The sequence below is a fragment of the Phyllostomus discolor genome, chromosome 7 (genome assembly GCF_004126475.2).
Source record: "Phyllostomus discolor isolate MPI-MPIP mPhyDis1 chromosome 7, mPhyDis1.pri.v3, whole genome shotgun sequence".
Lineage (NCBI taxonomy): Eukaryota > Metazoa > Chordata > Mammalia > Chiroptera > Phyllostomidae > Phyllostomus > Phyllostomus discolor.
Window position 1 is genome coordinate 110462340 of NC_040909.2, and position 23725 is coordinate 110486064.

Consider the following 23725-nt stretch of genomic DNA (forward strand, 5'->3'; position numbering starts at 1 on the left):
GAAAAAAATGGCTCTGAATGGTTTTTATAGTATATCACTACCGACATATTTTGGAAGAGGCTCCTTATAATGTATACATTATATATATATCTATATATACGCACATACACACACACATATACATAGAGCAACAGATACACAGGTTTCTAGGAAAGCTATCTGCAAAAGGTGATAGCTGGGCTGAATTTTAAGAATTTTCTTCTCCAACCCAAAACACTAATTTGAAAAAATATAAGCACCTCTGTGTTCATAGCAGCATTATTTATAATAACCAAGATCTGGAAACAGCCTAAGTGTCCACCAATAGGTAAGTGGATAAAAAAATTATGGTATATTTACATGATGGAATATTACTTGGTCGTGAAAAGGAAGGGAATCTTACTTGGTCATGAAAAGGAAGGTCTATTCATGCAACAGTCTATCCATTCTCCATGGACAGACCCGGAGAACATTATGCTAAGTGAAAATAAGCCAGTCAGAGAAAGACAAATAGCACATGATCTCACTTATATGTGGATTCTAATGAACAAAATAAACTAACAAAACAGAAACAAAATCTTATCAACAGAGACCAGGCTGACACCTGTCAGAGGGGAGGGGGGTTGGGGGGTTGGGGGACTGCATAAAGAAGGTGAAGGGATTGAGAAGAAGGAAAAGAAATCACACAGATACGGACAATGGTACGGCGACTGCCAGAGGGTAAGGGGTCGGGGGAGGTGGCAAGGGGCAAAAGTGGACAAAGGGTGGTAGGAGGAGACCTGACTTTGGGTGGTGAGCACACGATGCAGTATGCAGAAGATGTGTTATAGAGTTGTACACTTGAAAGCTTTATGGTTTTATTAACCAATGTCATCCCAATAAATTCAATAAAAATATGCATAAAGCTCCATAAACAAACAAACAAAAGAATTTCCTTCTCATTCTCTGTTAGAATGACAGCACTGGGGGCTAGAGTGAAGTTGCAGGAATCTGCTGGGTACTGTCAGACCCTTTGGTGCACTTCACACACAGTTCCTCCCAGACCCGCTGTCAGGGACCCAGGGTGCAGCTCGGACCAGGACCCTGGACAGTTTGTACCTCTGCCGTGTGTCTCTCCCGACACACTCGTCTGTGTGTTAGCTAAAGAACACAGGCAGTTCTCCACAGAGGTTATGCCTCCAACTGAAGCATAGCTTTCTCCTATTCTTGGGCGTACACAATCTTTTACCATCAGTTACCTGTGTCCACTTCCCTTTCATTCTCACAGGATGCTCTGAAGGCCCAATTGACCTGGTCTTCGTGATCGATGGATCCAAGAGCCTCGGAGAAGATAATTTTGAGATTGTGAAGCAGTTCGTCACCGGAATTATAGATTCCTTGGCGATCTCCCCCAAAGCCGCTCGAGTGGGGCTGCTCCAATATTCCACGCAGGTCCGCACAGAGTTCACCCTGAGGGACTTCAGCTCGGCCAAGGACATGAAAAAGGCCGTGGCCCACATGAAATACATGGGCAAGGGCTCCATGACGGGGCTGGCCCTGAAGCACATGTTCGAGAGAAGCTTCACCCAAGTCGAAGGGGCCAGACCTCTCTCCGCACGGGTGCCCCGCGTGGCCATCGTGTTCACAGACGGACGGGCCCAGGACGACGTCTCCGAGTGGGCCAGCAAAGCCAAGGCCAATGGTAAAGTGGGCTGGGGGTGGGGTTTACACCACTGGGGGTTCAGGTTTCTTAAACTCTCTGGGTGGTCACAGTGGCCCCAGAAGTGAGTCTTTGAGCCTACTGAAAGGCTCCCGCAACCGCTGCTGTACACCTTTACTAGAGTGCCATCTAGAGGCCTGAAAGGGAGTTAAGGGACGGGCAAGATGCAAAAATTGCAGACTGGGAGATTAGTCTAGACCCAGACCATGCCAGAGCAACCATCTACTTACTGCACGTGACTATCCAGGGTGTGGCCTCCAGTGGAGAGAATCAGTCGTGCAAGTGCTGTGTAACCACAGGTGGGTACACAGCAGTCCTCTGACGCTGGTGAAAATAGATCCTGGTGGGAGGAATTTTTACAGATACCTTTTTTTAAATCAATACTGCAAGTGAATGCTAAAAGCATAAAGGCCTCAGGAGAGCAAATACTCTTGTGTTTGCAAGAGGCAAAAGGTAGCTTTTGAGAAAATCAAAGTGTTGCAGGAGGTTGTGACTCAAAGCTCTCGTTGCTCAATAGAATCCAGCCTCTGCTCTAAGGGGTTTCTGGCCCCACCTATAAGGCAGGAGGACTGGAGGTTACTTTAGTTGTGGGTAGATGTAAAGTGTAGCCTCTGGAAATGGAGAACCAAAAGCTGGGATGGTTGGTAGAGACAGCTTAAGGCAAAGGGGCTTCTTTGGGGAGATGAGAAAACTTGAGGCTGTGAAGCAGTTTCCTTAACAGCCATGGTCTTTAAGAACCCGTGGAGGACACACAGCCTCAGCAGGTCCTGTGAGGCAGGAAAGGGGCTTCATGGGGGTTTCATGCGGGACGTCATGGACCCAGCACCTAGGCCTGGCACGCAGGACCTGTGTGACTAACACTGGCCGAGTGAGCGAACAAAGGGGTGGAAGTGCTAGCGATCCCGCTGGGGAATCCATCCCTCTCAGTCGGCCTTTGTGGAGGAGGCCGTGTGGTTGTTATTGCTTCCCTCACTGTTCACGACTTTTTCTGAGGCCACAGAATAGCAGCCACAGACAAGCATCCTGCCGGTCATCCGAGTGGCTGCTCGCTCTCAGTTCCTCTGCAGCCAGACTAGCCTGTGAGTGAAGGCGCCTGCCAAACCCATGGCCCCTAGAGCCTGCGTTCTTAAAATGCTGGGAAAGCATCTTCCCCCAAAGGCAGTGGGCAACCCTTGTATGCGTCACCCTGAGATCGATCTCCCTTACTTTCCCCACAACTCACTTTCCCACAAATCACCCAAAAGCAGGTGGAAGGAGAAACACGTTTGTTTGGTTCTTGAACCAACAAATGTACCTGAAGTGATATCCTCTAATGAGTGCAATTATTCCTATGCGTAGCTAACACAACCTTAAAATAGTAATTGCCCTTTTTAGGAAGTTGTACATAAACTCCCTGGGCTCCTGGACAAATATGCTGAACTTGGCTGTTGACCTTATGCAGACTTAGAACAAGGAATAACTCTTGCCCCCTGGCATAAAGAGCTATTTTTTATGTGTATTTTTTAAAAAATCTAGTCTAATGAATTAGCCAGAGTAAGATATCCATGCTGAAAAAACGTTGACCATCAAGCACAACTTCAGGTCTTCGTGTCTTACTCTTGAATAAAGAATACACGGGGAAGGGAGTCTCAGGGTTAATACTGTTCAGAGGTGCTTTTGGAGCAATCTCCTATGTCTTGGTATCTGACGTTGACTCTCGGGTTTGTTGTGGTTTCTGACTTTGGGGATTTCCAGGGGTCCGCAAGTTCTCCTTTTTAGCTTAGCACCTCCTCACAAGGCTTTGTCTTCCCCAGGCCGGTGGGGGTGGGCAGAATGCTACTTCGTGTTGCCCCAGGTCACTTACCATTCCCACCCTGTACCTTTGAGAAGTCGAAACTAGGTTATAAGGTCATAAAATGCCTGCTTCTTAGACCTACCCCAGAAGAGATTCCCGTTCAGTAAGCCGTAAGGCAGTGCTCTTTTCCACTTGATCCACGGGGCTAGTTCAAGGAAAAGTTAGGACTTGTGAACTAACCTTGCCCAGAGCTGAGCAACAGGTTGGCGGTCCAGCTCCCCAACCTCACCTAGATGCTTCACCTTTCCCTTTCAGGTCCCTGTCGTCTGCTCACAGCGCCAAAATAAAAATGGTGAGAAAATAAACGGAAGTCGACACAGAAATCACCCCACTCAGCCTGTAGCTGACGTTGGGTGCAGTGCACGCCACTCCCAGGCCGTGGGAACACAGCCCTAACGACCCGTTCTTGTTTTGCTCTGCGCCTTAGGTGTAACTATGTATGCCGTCGGGGTAGGGAAAGCCATTGAGGAAGAACTGCAAGAGATCGCCTCAAAACCCACCAACAAGCATCTCTTCTATGCTGAAGACTTCAGCACAATGGGCGAGATAAGTGACAAACTGAAGAACAGCATCTGTGAAGGTACTGCAGCTTGTGTCTAGGAGAGCTCTTAGCAAACAGGGCGGCCCAGACCCTTGAATGGGAAATTCTCGATGAGAATTCTCATACCCTTGAATGGGCACCCTTCCTTCAGAGTGCCCTGAAAAGCGCCTCCCTGGTGGGCAGGGCCAGTAAGCACAGGAAGCACAGAAAGTGGAAGAGGGGAGAGAGGAGGCAAAACTGACAGCCAACATCGCTTGGTGCTTGCTTTGTGCTGAGCAATGTGATAAGTGTTTTGACACACTGGCATACTTAATCCTGAACCAAAAAAAGAAAAAGCCTTCAGAGATGGTCATCTAAGAAACAACCGTTACATAAATTGGGAAGCTGATGCGCGATTTCAGGATGTGCCCCTGTAGCTGGAGTGGAAAGGGATGGTAGTCCGTCCAAGCCCACTGTTTAAAATCGAAGGATACCTTTCTGCATGGACCACCTCTGCGTACAGAGCATGAGACTGCCCGTTGGAATTCAGATTTTGCCGTGTACGAGAGCTCTCCATGCCTTCCTCCAGTTGCTGTGCCCTCCGTGAGGCAGGCTGGCGCACAGCGGTCCTGCTCAGCTTCCCTTTTACTCCCGTCCCAGGTTCAGTTGCCGCTGAAACCCCAGTCTAAGTGATACACCTTACTCCTCTAAAGGGAAAAACAACACGAGGACGGGAGACCAGGGAGGGAAGGCCTTTCAGATTTCTACTGTGAGAAGATAATGTTTTGCCTTAAGGCTGTTTCATTCAAGTTGAAACAAGTGGAGCTTTTGCCTCTACAACTTAATCCTTGGACAACTTTAACTTTTTTTCCCAACTCACCTTCTAGATATGATATTTGGGGGGCATTCTTAACTACGATGCACTTAAAGGGTCCAGGCTTCCCTCACTGGAGAAACCACCCTAGGGTGGTCTTGGATTATCCTGGTAACCGATTTCTTTTTGAATTTGTGGTGTTACCAAATGATACCGAAATACCCTGGGTTAGGGCAGGTAGGTGAGGAGTTGGTCTGGGACCCGTTTCCTAAAGAACACACGAGTGCATGCAGACAACTGTCACTGCTTTTGGTCTTTTTCTCCTCAGCTCTGGAAGACTCTGATGGAAGTCAGGACTCCCCAGCTGGGGAACTGCCGAAGAGGGTTCACCAGCCAACAGGTAAATTTTTAAAAGCAGTGTTTTTGGAACCTTTGGTGGATACTTCCTCCATGGTTGCCCCCCAGGCAAAAGTTGTGAAGGACTGAAAGAGAAATATGAGACCTGCTGAAGTAGGTCCTGCTCTGTGGGTTGGGCCCCTGCACAACTGATCTCCATGGTGGTCGGAGGTCAGCGGTCAGAGGTCAGAGCCAGTCCTTGCAGTTGATTGGTCTGGCAATAAATCCCTCCCACCAATGTACCAATAACAATCAAGACTCAAGTACAGCAGGAGGATGTCTACAGCCCACATGGGGGGGGTCTCACCTCAAGTGCCCAGCCTTGGCGATCTGGGAGGCTGTGCCATTGAATCCTAAGGACAACTACTACATTCGGTCATTCTACCAAGGCCGGGAGATGTAGCAGCTCCACCTAATGCATAGAAACAAACACAGGGAGGCTGCCAAAATGAGGAGATGAAGAAACATGTCCTAAAAGAAAGAACATAACAAAACTCCAGAAAAAGAACTAAACAAAATAGACAAGCAATCTACTAGATGCAAAGTTCAAAACACTGGTTATAAGGATGCTCAGTGAACTTGGTGAGAATTTCAGTGCATGAAAGAGGACCAGTCAGAATTGAAGTATACACTAACTGAAATGAAGAATAATTTACAGGGAATCAACAGTAGAGTAGATAAAGTTGAGAAACAAATCAGTCATTTGGAGTATAGGGAAGCAAAGACAAACAAGCAAAACAAAACCACTCAGTCAGAAGAGCAAAAGAAAAAAGAATCCAAAAAATTAAGAGCAGAAAACTGAAAACGCATTTGAAAAAATAATGACAGAAAACTTCCCTAACCTGGTGAAGGAAATAGACATGCAAGTCTAGGAAGCACAGAGAATCACAAAGAAGATGAACCCAAAGATGCCGCACCAAAGGTTAAAGACAAGAGAAAAGCAGTTAGTTACCTACAAGGTTGCTCCCATGAAATTGTCAGCTGATTCCTCAGCAGAAACTTGGCAGTCCAGGAGGGACTGGCAAGAAATATTCAATGTGATGAAAAGCAAGTACCCACAACCAATATTATTCTACACAGCAATCATTTAGAATCCAAGGACAGACGAAGACCTTCCCAGGCAGGAAAAAGCTAAAAGAGTTTATCACCACCAAAGCAGTATCATGTAAAATGTTAGAGGGTCATCTTTAAAAAGAAGAAAAAATGTGCCCTAGTTGGTGTAGCTCAGTGGATTGAGCACTGGCCTACGAATCAAAATGTTGCTGGTTCAATTCCCTGTCAGGGTACATGCCTGGGTTTCAGGCCAGGTCCGTAGTTGGGGGTATGCCAGAGGCAATGGAGTAATATTTCTCTCCCATTCTTTCTTCCTCCCTTAAATACCCTCTCTCTGAAAATAAATAAGTAAAATATTTAAAAAATAAGAAAAAATGGTAAAAATAGTAACAATAAAATGATAAGAAATATATACCTATCAACAATTGAATATAAAAAACAAAAATGGGCAGAACAGAAACAGACTTACAGATACAAAGAACATTTTGACAGTTACCAGATGGGAAGAGGTTGGGGGGCAGGTGAAAAAGGTGAAGGGATTAAGAAGTCCAAATTGGTTGTTACAGAATAGTCATGGGGATGTAAAGTACAGATAGGGAATACAGTCAGTAATATTCTAATAACTATGTGTGGTGTCAGATGGGTATGAGATTTATTGGGATGATCACTTAGTAAGTTGTATAATGCCCAATCACTGGGGTGTACACCTGGAGCTATTATAATAATGCATGTGAACTGTAGTAATTAAAAACTAAACATGATTTTAAAATGAAATGAAAGTAAGATTTGAATTATGCTAACTGTGGCTTTTTCCCTCTCAATCAGATAGGACGCAGTTACTCCACACCTTAGCCATGTTTGGTAATAGCTTCTCTGCCAAGTCTCATTGCCGCAGTGTATCCTAACGCTATGTACCGCATGCTGGGAATGCCAAGGGCTTTACTCTGACATCTGAGCTTTTTTATACCACAGTCGTGTTAGGCAGGTTTGACTTCATTTTTCTTTCTCTTTACAGAATCTGAGCCACTCACCATAAGTATCCAAGACCTACTTTCCTGTTCTAATTTTGCAGTGCAACACAGATACCTGTTTGAAGGAGACAGTCTTTCACGGTCTACACAGAAGCTGTCCCATTCCACAAAATCTTCAGGTAATTCCCAGTAAACTACTACTGTAGGTTAACTTGATACCAGCCCTTCCACTTGCCAACAAACTCAGTTTAAAAGAAGAGAGGAAAGGAGGAAATAGGAAATAGGATGGGGAAAGAGAATAACTGAAGGAAAATGAGAACTAAAAAACTAAAACAAACTGACTTGGTCTTCCCCGAACCCACAACAAAGGCCTCTTCAGTGCTGGATGCCCGCCCCTTCCTGGGATTTACTGGATCAGGCTGTGTGGGGAAAGTCGAACATTTCTCTCATTATGGTTTCCTGCATATGCTGATTCAGTCCTATTGTTATGCACCTGGGAAGTCTGGTGGGTTTACTGAGGTGAACAGTTTCCATCTGCTTTCTCAGGAAATCCTTTGGAAGAAAAACATGATCAATGCAAATGTGAAAACCTTATTATGGTCCAGAATCTTGCAAATGAAGAAGTAAGAAAATTAACACAACGCTATATCCTTTTCTTGTACTATGCCTCTGTATGGAATGCAAAGAATGTTATCAAAATGTCACAAATACTATATGTGGGTATGGGCCAAATGAAGGAGATCCATAAAGTCAAGAATAGTGAAAGGCTTTTTTTCTTAAGAAAACTGTTAGGTGTTTGACAGCCAAGGGCAAGCAAGCTTAGTGGCAAGGGTCAAGCCTTTAGTTGCTAGTTGCTGTTCTGGAAGGTTTAGCAGTAAGGCCGGTCAGCATGCACATGAAAAAACAGATGTATTTAATTAACTCCCTCCCTGCTAGGAGAAAATGGATGATATGGACTGATCTGAAATATAGCAAAGGTTAGGACCAGAGAGGCAGGGGTGTCCAACCTGCAGCCCACAGGCTGCACATGGCTCAGGATGGCTATGAATACGGCCCAACACAAAATGATAAATTTATTTAAAACATTGAGTTTTTTTTCTGTGATTTTGTGTGACAATGTATTTCATGTGTGGGCTAAGACAGCTCTTCTTCTTCCATGGTGGCCCAGAGATGCCAGAAGGTTAGACACCCCTGTTAGAATGAAGAGGTTTCAAACCCCATCTCAACTGCAGTCCTTTCTTTGGCCCTAACCCCCACTGTAGCCACTTTTGGACACTGTTTAGTTTCTTGAGGACTGGGTTGGGTTGTGGGTTTTTGGGTTGTTTTTTTTTTTTGGCAGCAAAGATCTTTTATATCAGCACTCTTAAGATGAAACATTCCACCAAGGGTACAGCAGGATCCAATGATTCATTATAACAATATTGCAAATAAAAGGAATGCTTTAAGATCATAGAGAAATGAGGATTTAGTGTTTTTATACACTGAACAGCCTGCCAACTGCTCTGGACTTAAAATTAGTCAGTTTACTAAAGCTGGCTGATATTTATCTCAACATGCACCAACTAGTCAATAGGGAAGTGGTTTAATTCAGAACTATCGCTGTGCCAATGGGTTTACATAATAAGGAACAGTATTTAGAAATTCCCTTTCTGAAAGCTGAAAATACAGTCCCCCAAGAAAAATAATCTGACAGGGATTGATGCAGGTGGTGAATCTGGGCTCTCATTTTGCCCCCAGTGGGGCGGGTAGAAGGCACTAAGGAGTTCACAGGGAGGAAGACAAATGCTTATTCAAACAGGCCTCTTCTCTTCCTTTCCCCTCCTCAACTCTGAGGGTCCACCTCACAAGCCACTGAGGAAGTCATGCATCACAGAGCACAGGTCAGCCGTCTTCAAGGTTGCTACGCTTTGGCCAGTATCTGGCACCACGAGTGAAAACGCCCCCTCGCCCCAGATGTCCTAGCTCACTGTCAAGGCCTAATCCTTGTTTCTTTCCTCTTCACATTACCGACATTATCAATTCTGGCTCATGGAGGCGTGCTATGGCAGGCTAATTTATAAGCAACAGAGGTGTGATTAGAATTAAAAGTTAAAAAGAAGAAGAATTTGAGCCAAGCTATACCACTTTGATGTTTTACCCCCAAAAGAGATTTATAGTCTTGGTAGCATTTGTTAAAGCCACTATGAGCTTACAAGTCAGGGTTTTAAAATACGTAGCAGAAATGGAACAAAAGGCCTTATTTTTTTTTTTAGGACAAATTTTTATTTAGGTAAATTGTTATATTTTAGTGTAAATAAAAATAGGCAATTCAGATTCCTCTTCCTTAATTTGAGATTTACTAGAAGAAATGACACAGAGAATGGAAGCCCTGGAAAATCGCCTGAGATACAGATGAAGACTGGAAATGGTCTGTGTTTGCATGCCATTGTGTCAAGGATCACAATGAACGCAGTTCTGAGCCCCGAAGCTCAGGCTACAGTCAGTTCTGTAAGGTTGTAAAGTACTACGAAAGCTGGTTTGCCATAGAACAAAGGCAAAAAGTAGACACTAACTTGTATAAATTTAATGAGAGAAATAATCCCTCGGAACCTTAAAATGAGTTTACCAAGTCAGAACAAATAAGCTATGCAAGATACCCTGTGACATACTGTGGACATGATTTGCTTTTGCCTCGTCCTGCCTTAGAGCGCTGCGATCTCATTTGGCCACGAAGTACATTTTGCACGGTCTTCCTTCTGCACAACACTGGCTATAGGAAAAGCTATTTTTTTGTATTGGACTTTACCTTGATATATGTATATGGCTGTATGCATAAAACCATAGGACATGTACTAGTTGGATACTTTAGTACAATATTAAAATTCACTTCAGAGAATGGTATTCTGTGTAAAATTCTTAGTTTAACTTTAAATGCTAGGAATGTATAAGTGTGAGATACAGCCAACATGCATATGAAGAAAAGGTCAACTCTCCCTGGTAATCAGGAAAATGCAGGTGGAAACAATAGCTGTTGTTTTATCCTCACTTGGCAACAGTGAGTATGTGTGACCATGACACGTGTCGGTAAGGATGTGGGAACCTGGGGCTCTGGGACATTGCGAGCAAGAATGCAAACAGGCAGTCTCCTTGAAGGATGGCAATGTCCAGCAGAACAAAATGGGCACACCCCTGAACTCTGGCCGCTGCACTCTGGCAGGGCTGAGACCTACACGAGAATGCTGCTGGAGTGCACGAAAGTTAACAGATCAGAAATACCCTAATTATCAGAGGGGGACTCGTGAACTCTGGCATAGCCTATACCTTAGAAATGAGATGGAGCACTGAAGAGGAACACACTAAGTCTACACGTACACCTGGTTAAACCCCAAAACAGAGCTGAATTGAAAAAGCCAGCAGTCAAGTATGTTTGGCATACTGTTATTTCTGTAAATTCAAATGGCTGTAAGCATTAATATTTGTTCAGATACATACATATGTACATTTAAGTGTAAGATATGTTCTGGAAGGATGTGCACAACAGCAGCTGTCCCTGAGAAGTTCAGGTGGGAACAGGGACCGGGTCAAAGGCAAAAGGCATCTAGCACACCAAGAAACCACCGCAGGGAGTAGCTTCATTATGAGATGAAGACACTCAAGTGAGACCTTCCCATGGATTTTGGAGGCGAAATGATGCCTCACAAACAGAATACCTTGAATAAGCTTCATGATTAAGTATTTGAAGGCAAGCGTCCATGACAATTTCCTCCCAAAAGTGTGGTGCAGTGGGGAGAACTTGTAGGCCTCGATTGTATCTAAAAATGATTCTTTCAAAGTCTAAAAGTTGTGATTCAATACTAAACCCAGTTTATACTTATATGTAAGTCATCCATGTGATCCTGAAACACATTTTCACTAGGAAGTTAAGAACTGATTTGGGTTGGCACTACCTTTTGAGATTCAGTTGGCTCACGTCTTCCCTTTCTGTTGAGTCCTGGCTCCCTCTAGTGGCTCTGTGCTGCCCAGGCTCCTGGCTTTTTAAGCTTTATACACTTTATGAAAGGTTTCAACTTTCTTCTCCAACTTGGTGGGGAAAATGCCTTCAGGGAAACCAAGGCCTCCAACCAACCCATCGACTTTAGATTAACTCATATTTAATTTGAAGATTGTCTAAAATTGGAAATATTTCTTCATTTTCCTTGTTCTGCTATCTGTATATTTCATGTGTAGTTTTGCCCTCGTTTCATTCGTTATTGTGACCTCTCCAAGCCTTGATACTGTCCAATGGGGTAACATTATCTCACTGCACTGTCAAGAGGATTAAATGGGTTAACATGTACACTAGTTAGTCAAATCTGACACATTTCAAAGGCTCCATATTAGCTATTATTTTTATTCAGCAGCCAAGAGCATCTGACACGAAGATGGTGCCACTGAAGTGTATGTTGAGTGAATCAGTTCTCTGCTTACCTTACCCGGGAAAAGTGCTTGAGCAAAGTCCCACTCCTAAATTATCTTTTGAAGCAAACAGGTGGAAGGTAGTACATTAAATAATGGTTAACATACAAGATGTTTGAGACCTACTATTGACAAGATTAAGATAAAATTCTGGACTAGAAAGCCACAAGTGTATCAATGAGAAATGCTTAAGCCCTAAAAGTCATTATTCATCCTGGTTTTTCAGTTTTTATTATGTGCCACACACACAATAAATGATAAAGTTGAAAACGTTAAGTCACTGTCCTCTGGGGCCTTAGGTTAACGAGAGATAGGTGATTAACCCCATAAAAAAGGCTCTACGGTAAGTCAGAGGCACCCAGTCTAGACGGAAAGAGGATGTTGGGGTGACCTGAAAGGGGGCGGAGGAAGGCAGATACCCCTGCAGAGGGAGCAGCAAGTCCAAGCTGGAAATGAGAATCGCCAGACAGATATTCAAAGAGAACTGTTTTCCATGAACCAGATGACCATCTTCCAGGAAGCCCAACTAACTACACTCACGATGATTAAACCCAGTCGCCTGGGGCTTCCTGCAGTCCCCCACGTAATACAGAGCTTTCCAACCAAACCCACCCCATTCATTACAATCAGAAAAAAACATTTAAAAATATCACATTAGACATTCCCAGATTTGGCACTTTTTAATTTTGGCAGCACTTTAATGGCATTTCATCACAACTGCCTCAGACCAAGATGAGGAATTTTCTGTGTACTGCTTTAAATTCCTTTTCTCCAAGCTATAAAATTCTTGTTGAAATGACAGCGAGTGCACAGAAGAGCACACGGAGCCCTGACCCATGTGGCCCGGTTGGTTGAGCATCATACTACAAAGCGAAAGGTCTCCATCACAGCACATGCCTGGGCTCCCAGTTTGGTCCCCAGGTGGGGTGTGTGCAAGAGGCAACCCATCAGTTTCTCTCTCCCCTATGTTTCTCTCCCTTTCTCCCTCCCCTCCCTTGGAAACAGTCAGCCTGGAGGCACAGATACCCAACTAGCTGAAAGGTCAATCTGAAGGGAGATTGACCAAGTAGGTGGAAAACAAGTACATAAACTTCCTTAACTAAAAAACTGAAACATTTTGAATTGCAAAAAACAGACTAACATTAGACCAACAGTAGTCTGACAAGTAATTCTGATCAAGGACAAAGGTTTCAAACTCCCCCCCCACCCCCCCCAATTTCAGGGAGTGTTTTATCTATCTGCCACTTTATCAAGGAGATCTAGCAACGTACCCAGCAATGTACTTTCTGTATTTTGGCAAATGGGTCTTTTGTGCACACACTTCATCACCAAATTGGTTCAAGAATAAATTACCGAAAGTGAACTTTTTTTTTCCAATTATTTTATTGTTCAATACAGTTGTCTGCAGATTTCAAACATTTTAAATCACCTGGGGCACACTGGTGTTCAGACATGCAAATAGGAGCACCTCAGGACATTTAGAAGTTTCCCAGTAATTCTGACCCTCTTAACCAAGAGATGCCACTTTTACATTGTGGGGTGACATTTGGAGGTGTTGATTGTTATGACATGGAAAGAAAATCAGGAATGAAAAATATCCTATAGTATTCACAGCCCTCCACAACAAAGAACTGTTCCATTTGTAAAATGTCAGTAATGCTCCCAAACTGAGTCAAGTAACCAAATAACCAGTAGGAAAACGCCAAGTTTGTAACAGCTGTTATCCGAATTATATTAATAAACTCAGATTAACTTCAGACCTAAACTAAAACCATGGAATGTTCTCCTAAAAAGGACCAATTTCCTTACTTGTGAAACTGAACATTTGACTCAACCATAGTTGTTATGTAATTATTATAAAGGGCATCTTTTGACCCCAAGTTCAGCAAATACTTTACTTTACTAGATAATGTATTGAAAGCATCCTCATCTGCCTTCACTCATCTACCACCAAAAACTTCCTGACCAAGCTGACTGATTCTGAAGTCCAAAAGACATGGTCATTTCTGACTTTTACAACCTCCCTCAGAGCCTAAGCAGAGTGTGTAGGGTATACCCTACCAGCACCATTCAACTCTGTCAATCAAGATGTACATAAATCAGTATCTCCCCACACCAAATTAATTCCTCTGAATTTTTCTTCCTCCAAGGGATGTTAATAAATGTGGGAAAAGGGTTCCGTGGGACACGTAATATGCAGTGGCAAAATTTGGGGGGGGGGGGTGGGGAACATCCATATAATTTCATTTACTTTTCTGTGCTACCTAGATTTGGTAGATTTAAACTGGACAATAAATTGCAATTCTGGTTAAATTCTGGGTTTTGAACCTTGCTGCCTCTCAAACACATTCAAATATAAAATGCAAACCATGTCCTAAAACTGGAATTAAATCTAATACAGGAAAGGAATTCAGCATACCCCATTTAGGAAAAATGGAAACTGGAATTTAAGTCTCTTAACCCAAAAGTCTTGCCACCACTCCTGGCTGCCTCACGCTGTCTGATCTGATCTTTAGGAAAGTATTGAAACAAAAAGATGCAAAAATAACAGAAAGGGATGCAGTTCTTAAATCAAACTCTGGCCAGTTTTATTAAAGAAAAAATGTGCACGATTTACTTTTCACCAGTCTGTTCTGGCATGCTTCTGATGATATCAGAATCACCTGAAAAATAAAACAACGATGATTTCACACTTCATTTGGAACTGGTAGTCATGACATTAGCAATGCTCATCTTCAAATCATTGTGCTACTAGCTGTGCCCTCCTTTCCTAAGGTTTAGCCAAGTCACATAGAGTCAGACATTTTCTACTTAAGATGCATAATATAAATCAGAGTTTTTGTCACCAGCATTTATAAAGCCAGAACTAGGGAAAGAACTAGGTCTGGGGACACATGCATGGTGTTAATATAGCGAATGGTTAGCCTGCCCTGATTATCACAAAATCAGAACAGCGAGAATATTCGCAGTATTTTATGAATTAAGAATTCTTAAGTTCAAAAACAGCATGATGTGTACAGTTGGCCCTTGAACAACTCAGGAATTAGGGGAGCCAACTCCTCTGGATAACTTAAGGTGGCCTTCCTCACAGGAGTCCCAACCATGGAATGAAAATACTGTCTTTGGTCGGTAGTTGATGAATCCACTGTTGCAAAACTCATTGAAAAAAATCTATATATAAGGGACTCGTGCAGTTCAAACCTGTACTGTTCAAGAGTCAACTTCTTTTAACCAAGTTTACCTGTGCTTAAGCAGCCAGTTAAGGATTACTTTCCTCCATTTCACCTGATTATCCTCCCCTTTTATAACTGCATTTTTTACCAAGGTACTAAGTCATTATTTGACAGACCAAATGAAGTTCATGTTCCCACAGTTAAAAAAAAAATCACTTATACCAAAGCCAATATAGTGACATTATCGCTTCTCCGTGAAATAAAACTATAGGATATGCCTTAATATATCCAAATTCTCACCATCTTAACTCAGGAAGCAAACACATTTGTACAGCAAATACCAGTATTACATTATAAAGGAAAATATGATTTCCAAAGCATACCTGGGTCGATGATAGCCAGTGTGCACACTCTGTAGTATTTCCCACACGCTGTGCCCAGTTCAATATTGTTGCCACAGTAGTGATGGACACCAGTCTTGGCCAACATGGCATAGTACTCTATTTCAGATTTCCTTTGGGAATCAAACAAAGGCAAATAAAGGCCATACCAAGTGACTGACAGGCTAAGTGTTCACTACTTCTCGCATTAGGTTAATGTTGGTGAGGCCTTCCAACAGTAACTAAGCTCGTATTACTGTTAAGAATCTATTATCATATCCATTAACCAATACAAACCATCCTCCCTTGGATCCCTCACAAGAGATGAGACAACCAGAAAAACATCTGAACACCTCCCATTAAAACAGGATCTATGTTCATGGAGAAGAGGGTAGGGTGCAAAGTCAAAGCATTATTTACTTCATGCCAGACATTTTACACGTAAATTCCCATAACCACCTCTACTTTTTAAAATTTCATTTGTTTTTAAATAACGAAGAAACCGAGGCACAGAATAATAAGTGGAGGATTCAGGATTTAAATCCGTTACTTTTAAAAAAACGGTCCATTTCTATCATCCTCAGATGCTGAGTCCTAGATCAGAAGTGATATTACTTACCCAGAGTTAACGTTTGTATCTACTGAGTAGTGGGTTTGCAAATTTGAAGGGAGCTCTAACAGAACTTTGCTCCCACTCAAAGTGGGGACGCACGGACCAGCAGTAGTGTCATAAGGTGCTTGTCAGAGAGGCATCTCTCAAGCCCCATTCCAGACCGCCAATCAGAATCTGCATTTCACTCACGTGACTGTATGCACATTCACACTGCAGCACTGCTACAGAGAGTAGGTTTGAAATAAGGCCGGACAATGGGATGGGATGGGATAGAGGAGAGAGTACTGCAAAAGAACTGACACCCTATAAAGGGCTATGAGGTGATGCACTGTCACAGAAAATCTACACGGGTAGGGGACTGAACACAGCTTATGTTCTGTAAGGCCCAAGCTTCTTTAACTTATTTACAATACCCACTAAATTCAGTTTTAACACAATTGTGCAAAAACTTCAGCGGAGAGAACTGGCATAGTAGGGTGAAGCAGGTGACTTTCTCATCTAGCTTTTCTACACTAAAACAAGTTCATGCAATGAAGCACATTGTAAAGCATCTCAAAGCCAAAAGGCGGACCAAAGACACAGCACTGAAGACATGTAAAAACAAACTACATGTATGTGCTTCTCTCAACCTTCTAACACTGTGGCTGTCATCCCTTCTGCCACATTTCTCCCGTAAGATAAATTTACACATGGAGAAAACAGGCTTGGGAGGTGGCGGTAGGAATCAAGAGCCAAACAGCACAGTAGCAGCCTTAAGTCATTTTTCAAGTGTTCACTTGTAAAACAAATTTTACATAAAAATCGAGTCCACGCTACCCATAATGCAAGTTTACACTCTGCATATTCGCTCGCAGTGGACGACACACACTTGAGGTCCTTTCCATACCTCAGGGCTGGGCAGTTGTTGGCGAGGATGACCAGTTTGGCTTTGCCTTGTCGGATCATCTTCTGGGTCTGCTTGTACCCCAGCACGTACTTGCCACTTTTCATAACAAGTTGGAGCCTCGAGTTGATCGACTCCAGCGACTTTTTCTACAAAGCAAACATTTAACATGTATCTGAGGGCCTGGTGTGTAACCACCTCAAACCTAGCCACAGCTTTCTGGAAGACGAGCCCATTCACAAAACCTCCGAAATCGAGGGTCTGAAGTCATTAAGCAGCCCTCTCGGGTTTCTTTTAGGACCCTCCAAATGCCACCGGGCATGCTGTCCGCCCAGTGTGCTCATATCTGCCCGCCCCAGCCGAGGCTCATCTCTCCACGTGAATCTCCTCCCCTCCTCCGCCCGCTACACTTACCGTCTTCTTTGCGGCCACCATCTTTCTGCCTTAGGTGCGGGACGGACCCCTACCTAGAACATACAGAGCAGATAACAGTAAGTTTAGAACCCGCAGGTCCAAACGGCAACCCGCGGGGTTCCCTTCGCGGCCTAAAGCTCCAAGCACTCACCAAGCGCAGCCGCCAAGATGGCCGGGGAACCAGAAAGGAAGGATCTCCCACAATGCAAAGCTTTTTGCGGCTCTATTGGATTCGGTGCCGGAAGCGGAAGCAAATCGCCAGCGGAAAAGGCAGGGCAAAAAGAGAAGGACCGCCACCAGTTGCTATAGGTACTGCTAGTTACAATGGCAATTGCTCAGTAAGCTTAGTAGTGCTGCGTACTTTAGCCCTGTCCCCGCAACGTTACTCTCGCTTCTAGCTGCAGACTGAAGGTTGAAAATAGTCAAGCTGATTGGTATTTGGAGAAGCCACCTGAAGGGGAGGCTGGAGGAGCGGTGAGAAGAGGCGGAGGTGGTTGAACCAAGGTCTTAGCGCTGCGGTGCTCAAATCTGCCCCGAGCCGGGGCTCTGGGAGAGACCAGGAGGACGACGGTGCGCCGCAGCGCCGAGTCTGCCCTCCGCGGTCAGTTCAGCCGGGGCTGAAGCGACAGCGCGCAGTCCCTTTCCTGTGCCCAAGTGGCCGGTTCCTCGGAGAACTTTGGCGTCCCGCACTGGCTTCCCCAAACTCACCTCTTTTTTGGCCGTGTTAGTATCAATCTGTAAGCCGAATTTGCACAGAGAGAACGATAAACAAGTTTAGTTTAAAACATCGTTTTTGAGGAGAATTTGGACCTTGATGTAAATGTCCAGTGAAAAATCATAAGTAAAATCAGCCCAGGAGGTAAGCTATTTTCGTGGGTTATTGTACTCTGGAGAAGGTCAGGAGGATTAGGAACCAAAAGGCTAACTGTGAACTGTGCCAGGAACACGGTGTGGATGAAAAAATGGGTTCTGCGGAAAGTAGCCTCACGTGCTCTCACCATAAATTACTAACTGGGCAGATCGTGGTGTGTATTCATGCTCCGGGTCTATCAATTCTTTCGTGAAAGGTTTTAAGCCTGCCCAGTCCATTAATCTGGTGCATCCAGGTTAACACACCTTTGTTAACTATACTGTAATCCAGTCCATGCCTTGCTTTTTCCAATCTTCCCTTACACCCCCTACTGAGTTTCACTTATTCATTTTAGAGAGAGGAAGGGAGAGAGAGACATCAGTTTGATGTTCCACTTATTTGTGCATTCATTGGTTGATTCTTGTATGTGCCCTGACTGGGGATCTATACCTCAACTGTGGTGTGTAGGGACTGTGCTCTAACCAACTGAGCTCCCTCCTTAATTTAAATGCATGAAAGAAGCTGCAAAACTTATTCTCTGGAGCATTTGAAATCTTACTCCCCACATATGTCCTTAGTTTAGCTCAAATAAAGTCATAAAAATCCTCTATATGTTTGGGTGTTCTTCCATGGACAATCACATTATTTTAACAGTCACAAGAAGTCTGATAAGTGATGTTTGTATTCTCAAGTTTACTTATTTAGTGTATCATTGGAGCTAGAGCCAATACCCATACCTGGGTCTGTACTGTAGGCCACCTCACAATTAAAGTTTATTCAAATGTGCATCCCACTTTGATGTGAAATTAACCAACCAGGTAGAGCTAGGTTATACTACTTGCTTTAACAATTAGATATAAGTTACTTAATGTGCAAATTCAGATGATGTGCCCTTCTCTATTAATCTAGTTCTAAACATTAAGCTCTGTTCTTGTTCCTTATTAATTTTACTGATTGAAAGTTGAAGAATTTGTGACGCTGCTACCTGGAGTGAAAGCTAAAACACCCACCTCCTCTAGTAATCCTGGGTTCTCTTCGGACCCACGTGAGTGTTACATCTGTGGTCGTAATCCTATTGTGGGCTTATCTATTTAAGAACACTACACATTACAATTCATTGCAGGTACAATTTGGAAACGATTAAACATTTTTTCCCCGTCATTGTCAAACATGCTTGTTAGGCACTTGACATGGAAAGAACAGTCATGTTGAGAAGACAAGACCTATGAAAAGACAGTATAAATAAATCTAAATGCCGTGTAGAAGTGTGAAATGGTCACAGACTCTGCATAGCCCACCATGTGCCAGGTCCTGTGTTAGGCCTTGGTCATACAATATGCCTCAGCAACCTTACAGCTACGCTTGGAGAAAGACTTACACGAATAGAATAACATTTATTCAATTTAACAAACATCTGACAAATTCAACACTCTAGGCCAGGGGTGTCACGCTCATTTTCATGAGGGGCCACAGTAGTCTCGAGGGTGCCTTAAAAGGACTGAAATAATTTTCGGACTGTATAAATGTAACTACTTAACTGTTAAGGAGTTGAAATTACATTCAGCTCTGAAGGCAACCATGAGGCTGATGTGGCCCCCGGTAAAAATGAGTTCTACACCCCTGCTCTAGGCACTACGAATATACAGAGAAAAGACACGGTGCCTGTTCTTAAAGCACCTGCTGGCTAGCGGGGCCATACAGGAGAGTAATAACTGAGAATAATCTGGACTTTTGTATAAACTTGCATGTAAATTTCACACCTCTGAACCGGTGCAGTGACCTCATAGGCAGTATTATCCTTACTTCACAGGATGAAACTAAAGAGAAAAGGGGTTCAATAAGTTAGTAAAGGTCAACACAGATAAGGGCTGGGATTTGAAGTCAGGTGCCCTGCAGGATTAACTGTGAAATCAAGGGGGCATGCGCTCATTGGAGAAGAGCACAAGCAGAGCTAAAAAGCATCAGCAGAGAGTAAACATTACACTTTGGCTGGAATATGGCATTCATTTGTCTGGAATGTGGTGAGAAATAAAAAGTGGAACATAGATTTAAGTGTTATGTAAGTTTGCTGTAGAGAATTTTAAAAAATGACTTTATGCTCAAAATTTTATTTCAGAGGCCAGTGTTTTCTTAGAAATGTATTTAAATCCCTGGAGACTCTTTATCCATGATTGAAGACCCTTGGGAGAAAAGATCCCAAAGTTTTCAGCATTAATAGAAGCAACATGCTAATCAATCATTCCATTACTAATGGGGCTTGAAAACAATGAAGGCACTAAAATTGTCACCAAAAAGATAAACATTAGATATAAAGTAGGTTGGGGGAATAGGCACTTGTGAAGAACAGATGGACAATGTGGCAAAACAAAATGAGCCTACTGCCCTGACTGAGATGTGGCTCAGTGGACTGAGTGCGGCCTGTGAACCAAAGGATTGCAGGTTCAGTCCCCAATCAGGGTACATGCCTGGGTTGTGGGCCAGGTCCCCAGTAGCAGGTATGCAAGAAGCACCACACACTGACGTTTCTCTCTCTGTACCTTCCCCTCTCTAAAAATGAATAAAAAATCTGTTTTTAAAAATGAACCTACCACATAAGCATTTTGTACAGGGACACACAGGACCATAGCAGTTTCAGGAGTGGGACTGAAGGCTGGAAGAAGGTGGGGATACACTGTATGTTATTCCTTCTGTGCTCTTTGAATCTTTCAGCCTAGCAGTTCAACTTTTAGGAACTCTGTCCACACAGTCACAGTTGTTCAAAGACACATGAACAAGTGTATCTGAACATTGTTTTTTAAGCAAAAAAAGAAACATCAAATGCTTGTCATTCTTAACCAATATATATGTTGGTATATGCATGGAAAATTCAAGTCCAGAAAGCTAATTATCCAACTTCTCTCAATGAAAGATGAGAAGAGGACATCTACTTTTTACTTTATATATTTCAATACTGCTTGAATTGTTTTACATTAAATTATTTACTAGCATGTGTTAATTGTTATGTGAAAATCTTCATTTTAATAATAAAGTGGTTATTTTAAACATCTTGTGGAATGTCAGTTATATCTTTTTTTAAAATAATTTTTTAGATTTTATTTATTTATCTTTAGAGAGGGAAGAGAGAGAGAAACATCAATGTGCGGTTGCTGGGGATTATGGCCTGCAACCTAGGCATGTACCCAGTTATATCTTAAAGCAGTATTTCTCAAGTTACGGCTCCCAGATGATTCAGAATCACCTTGAGTTCTGACTCCTGGGCCTCACCCCAGTCTGTAGAAGAAACCTCTGGAGATGGGGCTTTGGAATCCGAATTTAATAAGCAGCCTTGAAAATTCTTATCAATACTAAAATTTGAGAAGTAGAGAACTTAAGAATGAGATAGCTGCCTTGACTGGTATGGCTCAGCGGACTGAGTGCCAGCCTGTCAACCAAAGGGTTGCCAGTGGGATTCTCAGTCAGGGCACATGGCCAGGTCCCCAGTAGGGGGCACTCGAGAGGCAACCACACATTGATGTTTCCCTCTCTCCCTCCTTTCCCCTCTCTCTAATAAATAAACAAAATCTTTTTTAAAATGAGATAGCTAAATTAGTTTTGAGGCATGCCTGCCTAGATAGAGGAAACTAAACAATGATACTTTACACTTTTATATTGAGCTCTATACTTCCAAAGCTTCTTGATATTCTCTTTCCCCAAAGTAATCCAGATTATTACCATATTTTTAGGAGTATAATATGCACCGGATCATAAGATACACCTAGGTTTTAGAGGAGGAAAATAGGAAAAAAATTTTTGAAGCAAAAGTGGTAAAATATTTAATAACCTGTGACCCCACTCTACTGCCACCCCCCACCCCGCCCCACAGTGAGCCAGGTGAGCTCCATTCGGACTATAAGATGCACCACCCCCTTTCTTCCCAAATTTGGGGGTGTGTGTTTTATAGTCTGAAAAATATGGTACCTCCATTTTAGAGAGAGAATGGTTAAACACTAGAGGTGAGTTTCCTGAGGTGCTTTTCATTACATGATATCAAGTTACTAATCTTTAGTTTATGTCCCTACTCCAGTTTAAAGGAAGGTCTTAGTTGCTTTCTCTCAGCAATCATACCGAGTTTTGTGCTAGAAGCCAGAGAAGTCCAAAGCACTCATTTTGTGTATGAATCATGGCCACAAAATGCTTGAGAATTGTTCCTAGGGAATCTTAACTGATCCTGATATCTCTTCTTAGGACAGACTTAGGTTCTTTGTTTTTCTCTTTAATACCTGCATGACTTTGGGCAAGCCTCGGTTTCTTCATCAGTAAAATTAGACTAATGCTGTCTCCCTGGTAGTATTGTTGTGAGGGTCACAGTAAACGTAATAGTGTACAAAGCACCTCACACAGGACCCTGTGTAGAATAAGTACGCAGTGGATGTTAGTTCCCTTCCTCCTTCCCACTACTACTGCCCCAACTCCCCATCACAGTCCACAACTGAAGTCATTCACAACATCACAAAACCTACACACCAGAGGAAGGAACCCTCACCTCGCAAAGATGACAGTCAAATCATTTGGCTCATAAAGATTTTGTAAATATTTTCACACTTGTTTTTATTAGTGCAGGAGTAGGCAGATGTTTTCTATAAGAGTGCCAAACAGTATTTTAAGCCTTTTGAGCCGAATGGTTTCTGTGGCAACTGCTCAACCCTGATGTAAGCACAAAAGCAGCGACAGACAATATGTAAATGAATGAGCATGGCTGTGTCCCGATAAAACATTATTTTCAAAATCAGGCAGCTGGCTGGACTTGGTCTGCAGACCACAGTTTGCTGATCCCTGTGTTGGAAGGTTACTGTTACTATTAAAAATAACTACTTCAGTCCTGGCTGGTGTGACTCAGTGAATTCAGTGCCCACATGCAAACTGAAAGATCACCAGTTCCTGGCTGGGGGCGCACAAGAGGCATCTGATCGATGTTTCTCTCCCTCTCTTTCTCCCTCCCTTCCCCTCTCTCTAAAGATAAATAAATTTTTAAAAAATAGCTACTTTAAGTCACACAGAGAATATCCTTAGCCTAGAGAGATGTACAATGAAGAATTTATAGGTAGGTGTCATGATATCTGCAACTTATTTTCAAATTGCTAAAATAAATGTAGATGACAGGTAGGTAGGTAGGTAGGTAGAGCAAACGCAGCAAAGGGCTAACAGTTGTTAAATCTTAATACTAAAAAGTTGGGAAACATATATGCTTTGAGAAAGGGCTTTGCCATGCAGACATTATTTTTTTCTGGATACTAGTCTGGAGCATTTCAGAGTGGCCTTAAAAGACTACAGACAGGTAAAGGTGATAGGACAGAATTAACATAAGGCTCTCCTTTAGCTTTCCTTCACTGAAATCACTGCTCCAAGTTTCTGAAAAATGCTTTTATTCTGCTGGTTTTTACTTGCTATGAGCCTTAAAAGTGACAAGCTGCCTTCCCTGTTAGAGCAAATACAAGTTCATCTGATACTCATTAACCCATCCCCTTATTGTTAAGCAGTTAAAACTATCATGTTCTTTACTTATTCAGCATCCAGATTACAAAGTAGCACATTAGTAATTTGGAACTCTATTTGTCTAACTCACAGCCTTCGCATTCTTAAATCACCTCTGGCATCAAGTATGTGTACAAATATGGTGGGATGGGGGAGGGGCCGTGAATCCCAGTGAAAAGACCCTGTAAGCCCAGGGAAGGT

At 42.9% G+C, this 23725-nt stretch overlaps 2 protein-coding genes and 1 non-coding gene across 6 annotated transcripts in view; 1 reads left to right on the forward strand and 2 right to left on the reverse strand.

Annotated features, from left to right (window-relative positions):
* The window catches only part of MATN2 (matrilin 2), a 127119-nt gene extending 116696 nt beyond the window's left edge, over nucleotides 1-10423 (forward strand). For 3 of the 4 annotated variants that reach the window (XM_028533978.2, XM_028533977.2, XM_036031282.1), the window contains exons 14-19: nucleotides 1247-1660; nucleotides 3940-4092; nucleotides 5175-5246; nucleotides 7311-7445; nucleotides 7813-7911; nucleotides 9606-10423. In XM_028533978.2, the coding sequence (XP_028389779.1) occupies nucleotides 1247-1660; nucleotides 3940-4092; nucleotides 5175-5246; nucleotides 7311-7445; nucleotides 7813-7911; nucleotides 9606-9661 (929 nt within the window). In that variant the 3' untranslated portion in view covers nucleotides 9662-10423. The remainder of the gene's footprint in view (nucleotides 1-1246; nucleotides 1661-3939; nucleotides 4093-5174; nucleotides 5247-7310; nucleotides 7446-7812; nucleotides 7912-9605) is intronic. The other variant, XM_028533981.2, reaches the window with a different exon arrangement.
* Nucleotides 10424-13845: 3422 nt separating this feature from the next.
* RPL30 (ribosomal protein L30) lies at nucleotides 13846-17465 on the reverse strand. Its single transcript, XM_028533650.2, has 5 exons — nucleotides 17315-17465; nucleotides 17164-17216; nucleotides 16753-16898; nucleotides 15257-15387; nucleotides 13846-14363 (listed from the first exon to the last, which is right to left on the reverse strand). Exons 2-5 carry the CDS (start codon nucleotides 17182-17184, stop codon nucleotides 14314-14316), a joined length of 348 nt encoding a protein of 115 aa, XP_028389451.1. The 5' UTR covers nucleotides 17185-17216; nucleotides 17315-17465; the 3' UTR covers nucleotides 13846-14313.
* On the reverse strand, nucleotides 14538-14669 carry LOC114514946. Its single transcript, XR_003686163.1, has one exon. It is a non-coding gene; the product is annotated as a small nucleolar RNA SNORA72 (small nucleolar RNA).
* Nucleotides 17466-23725: the final 6260 nt, after the last annotated feature.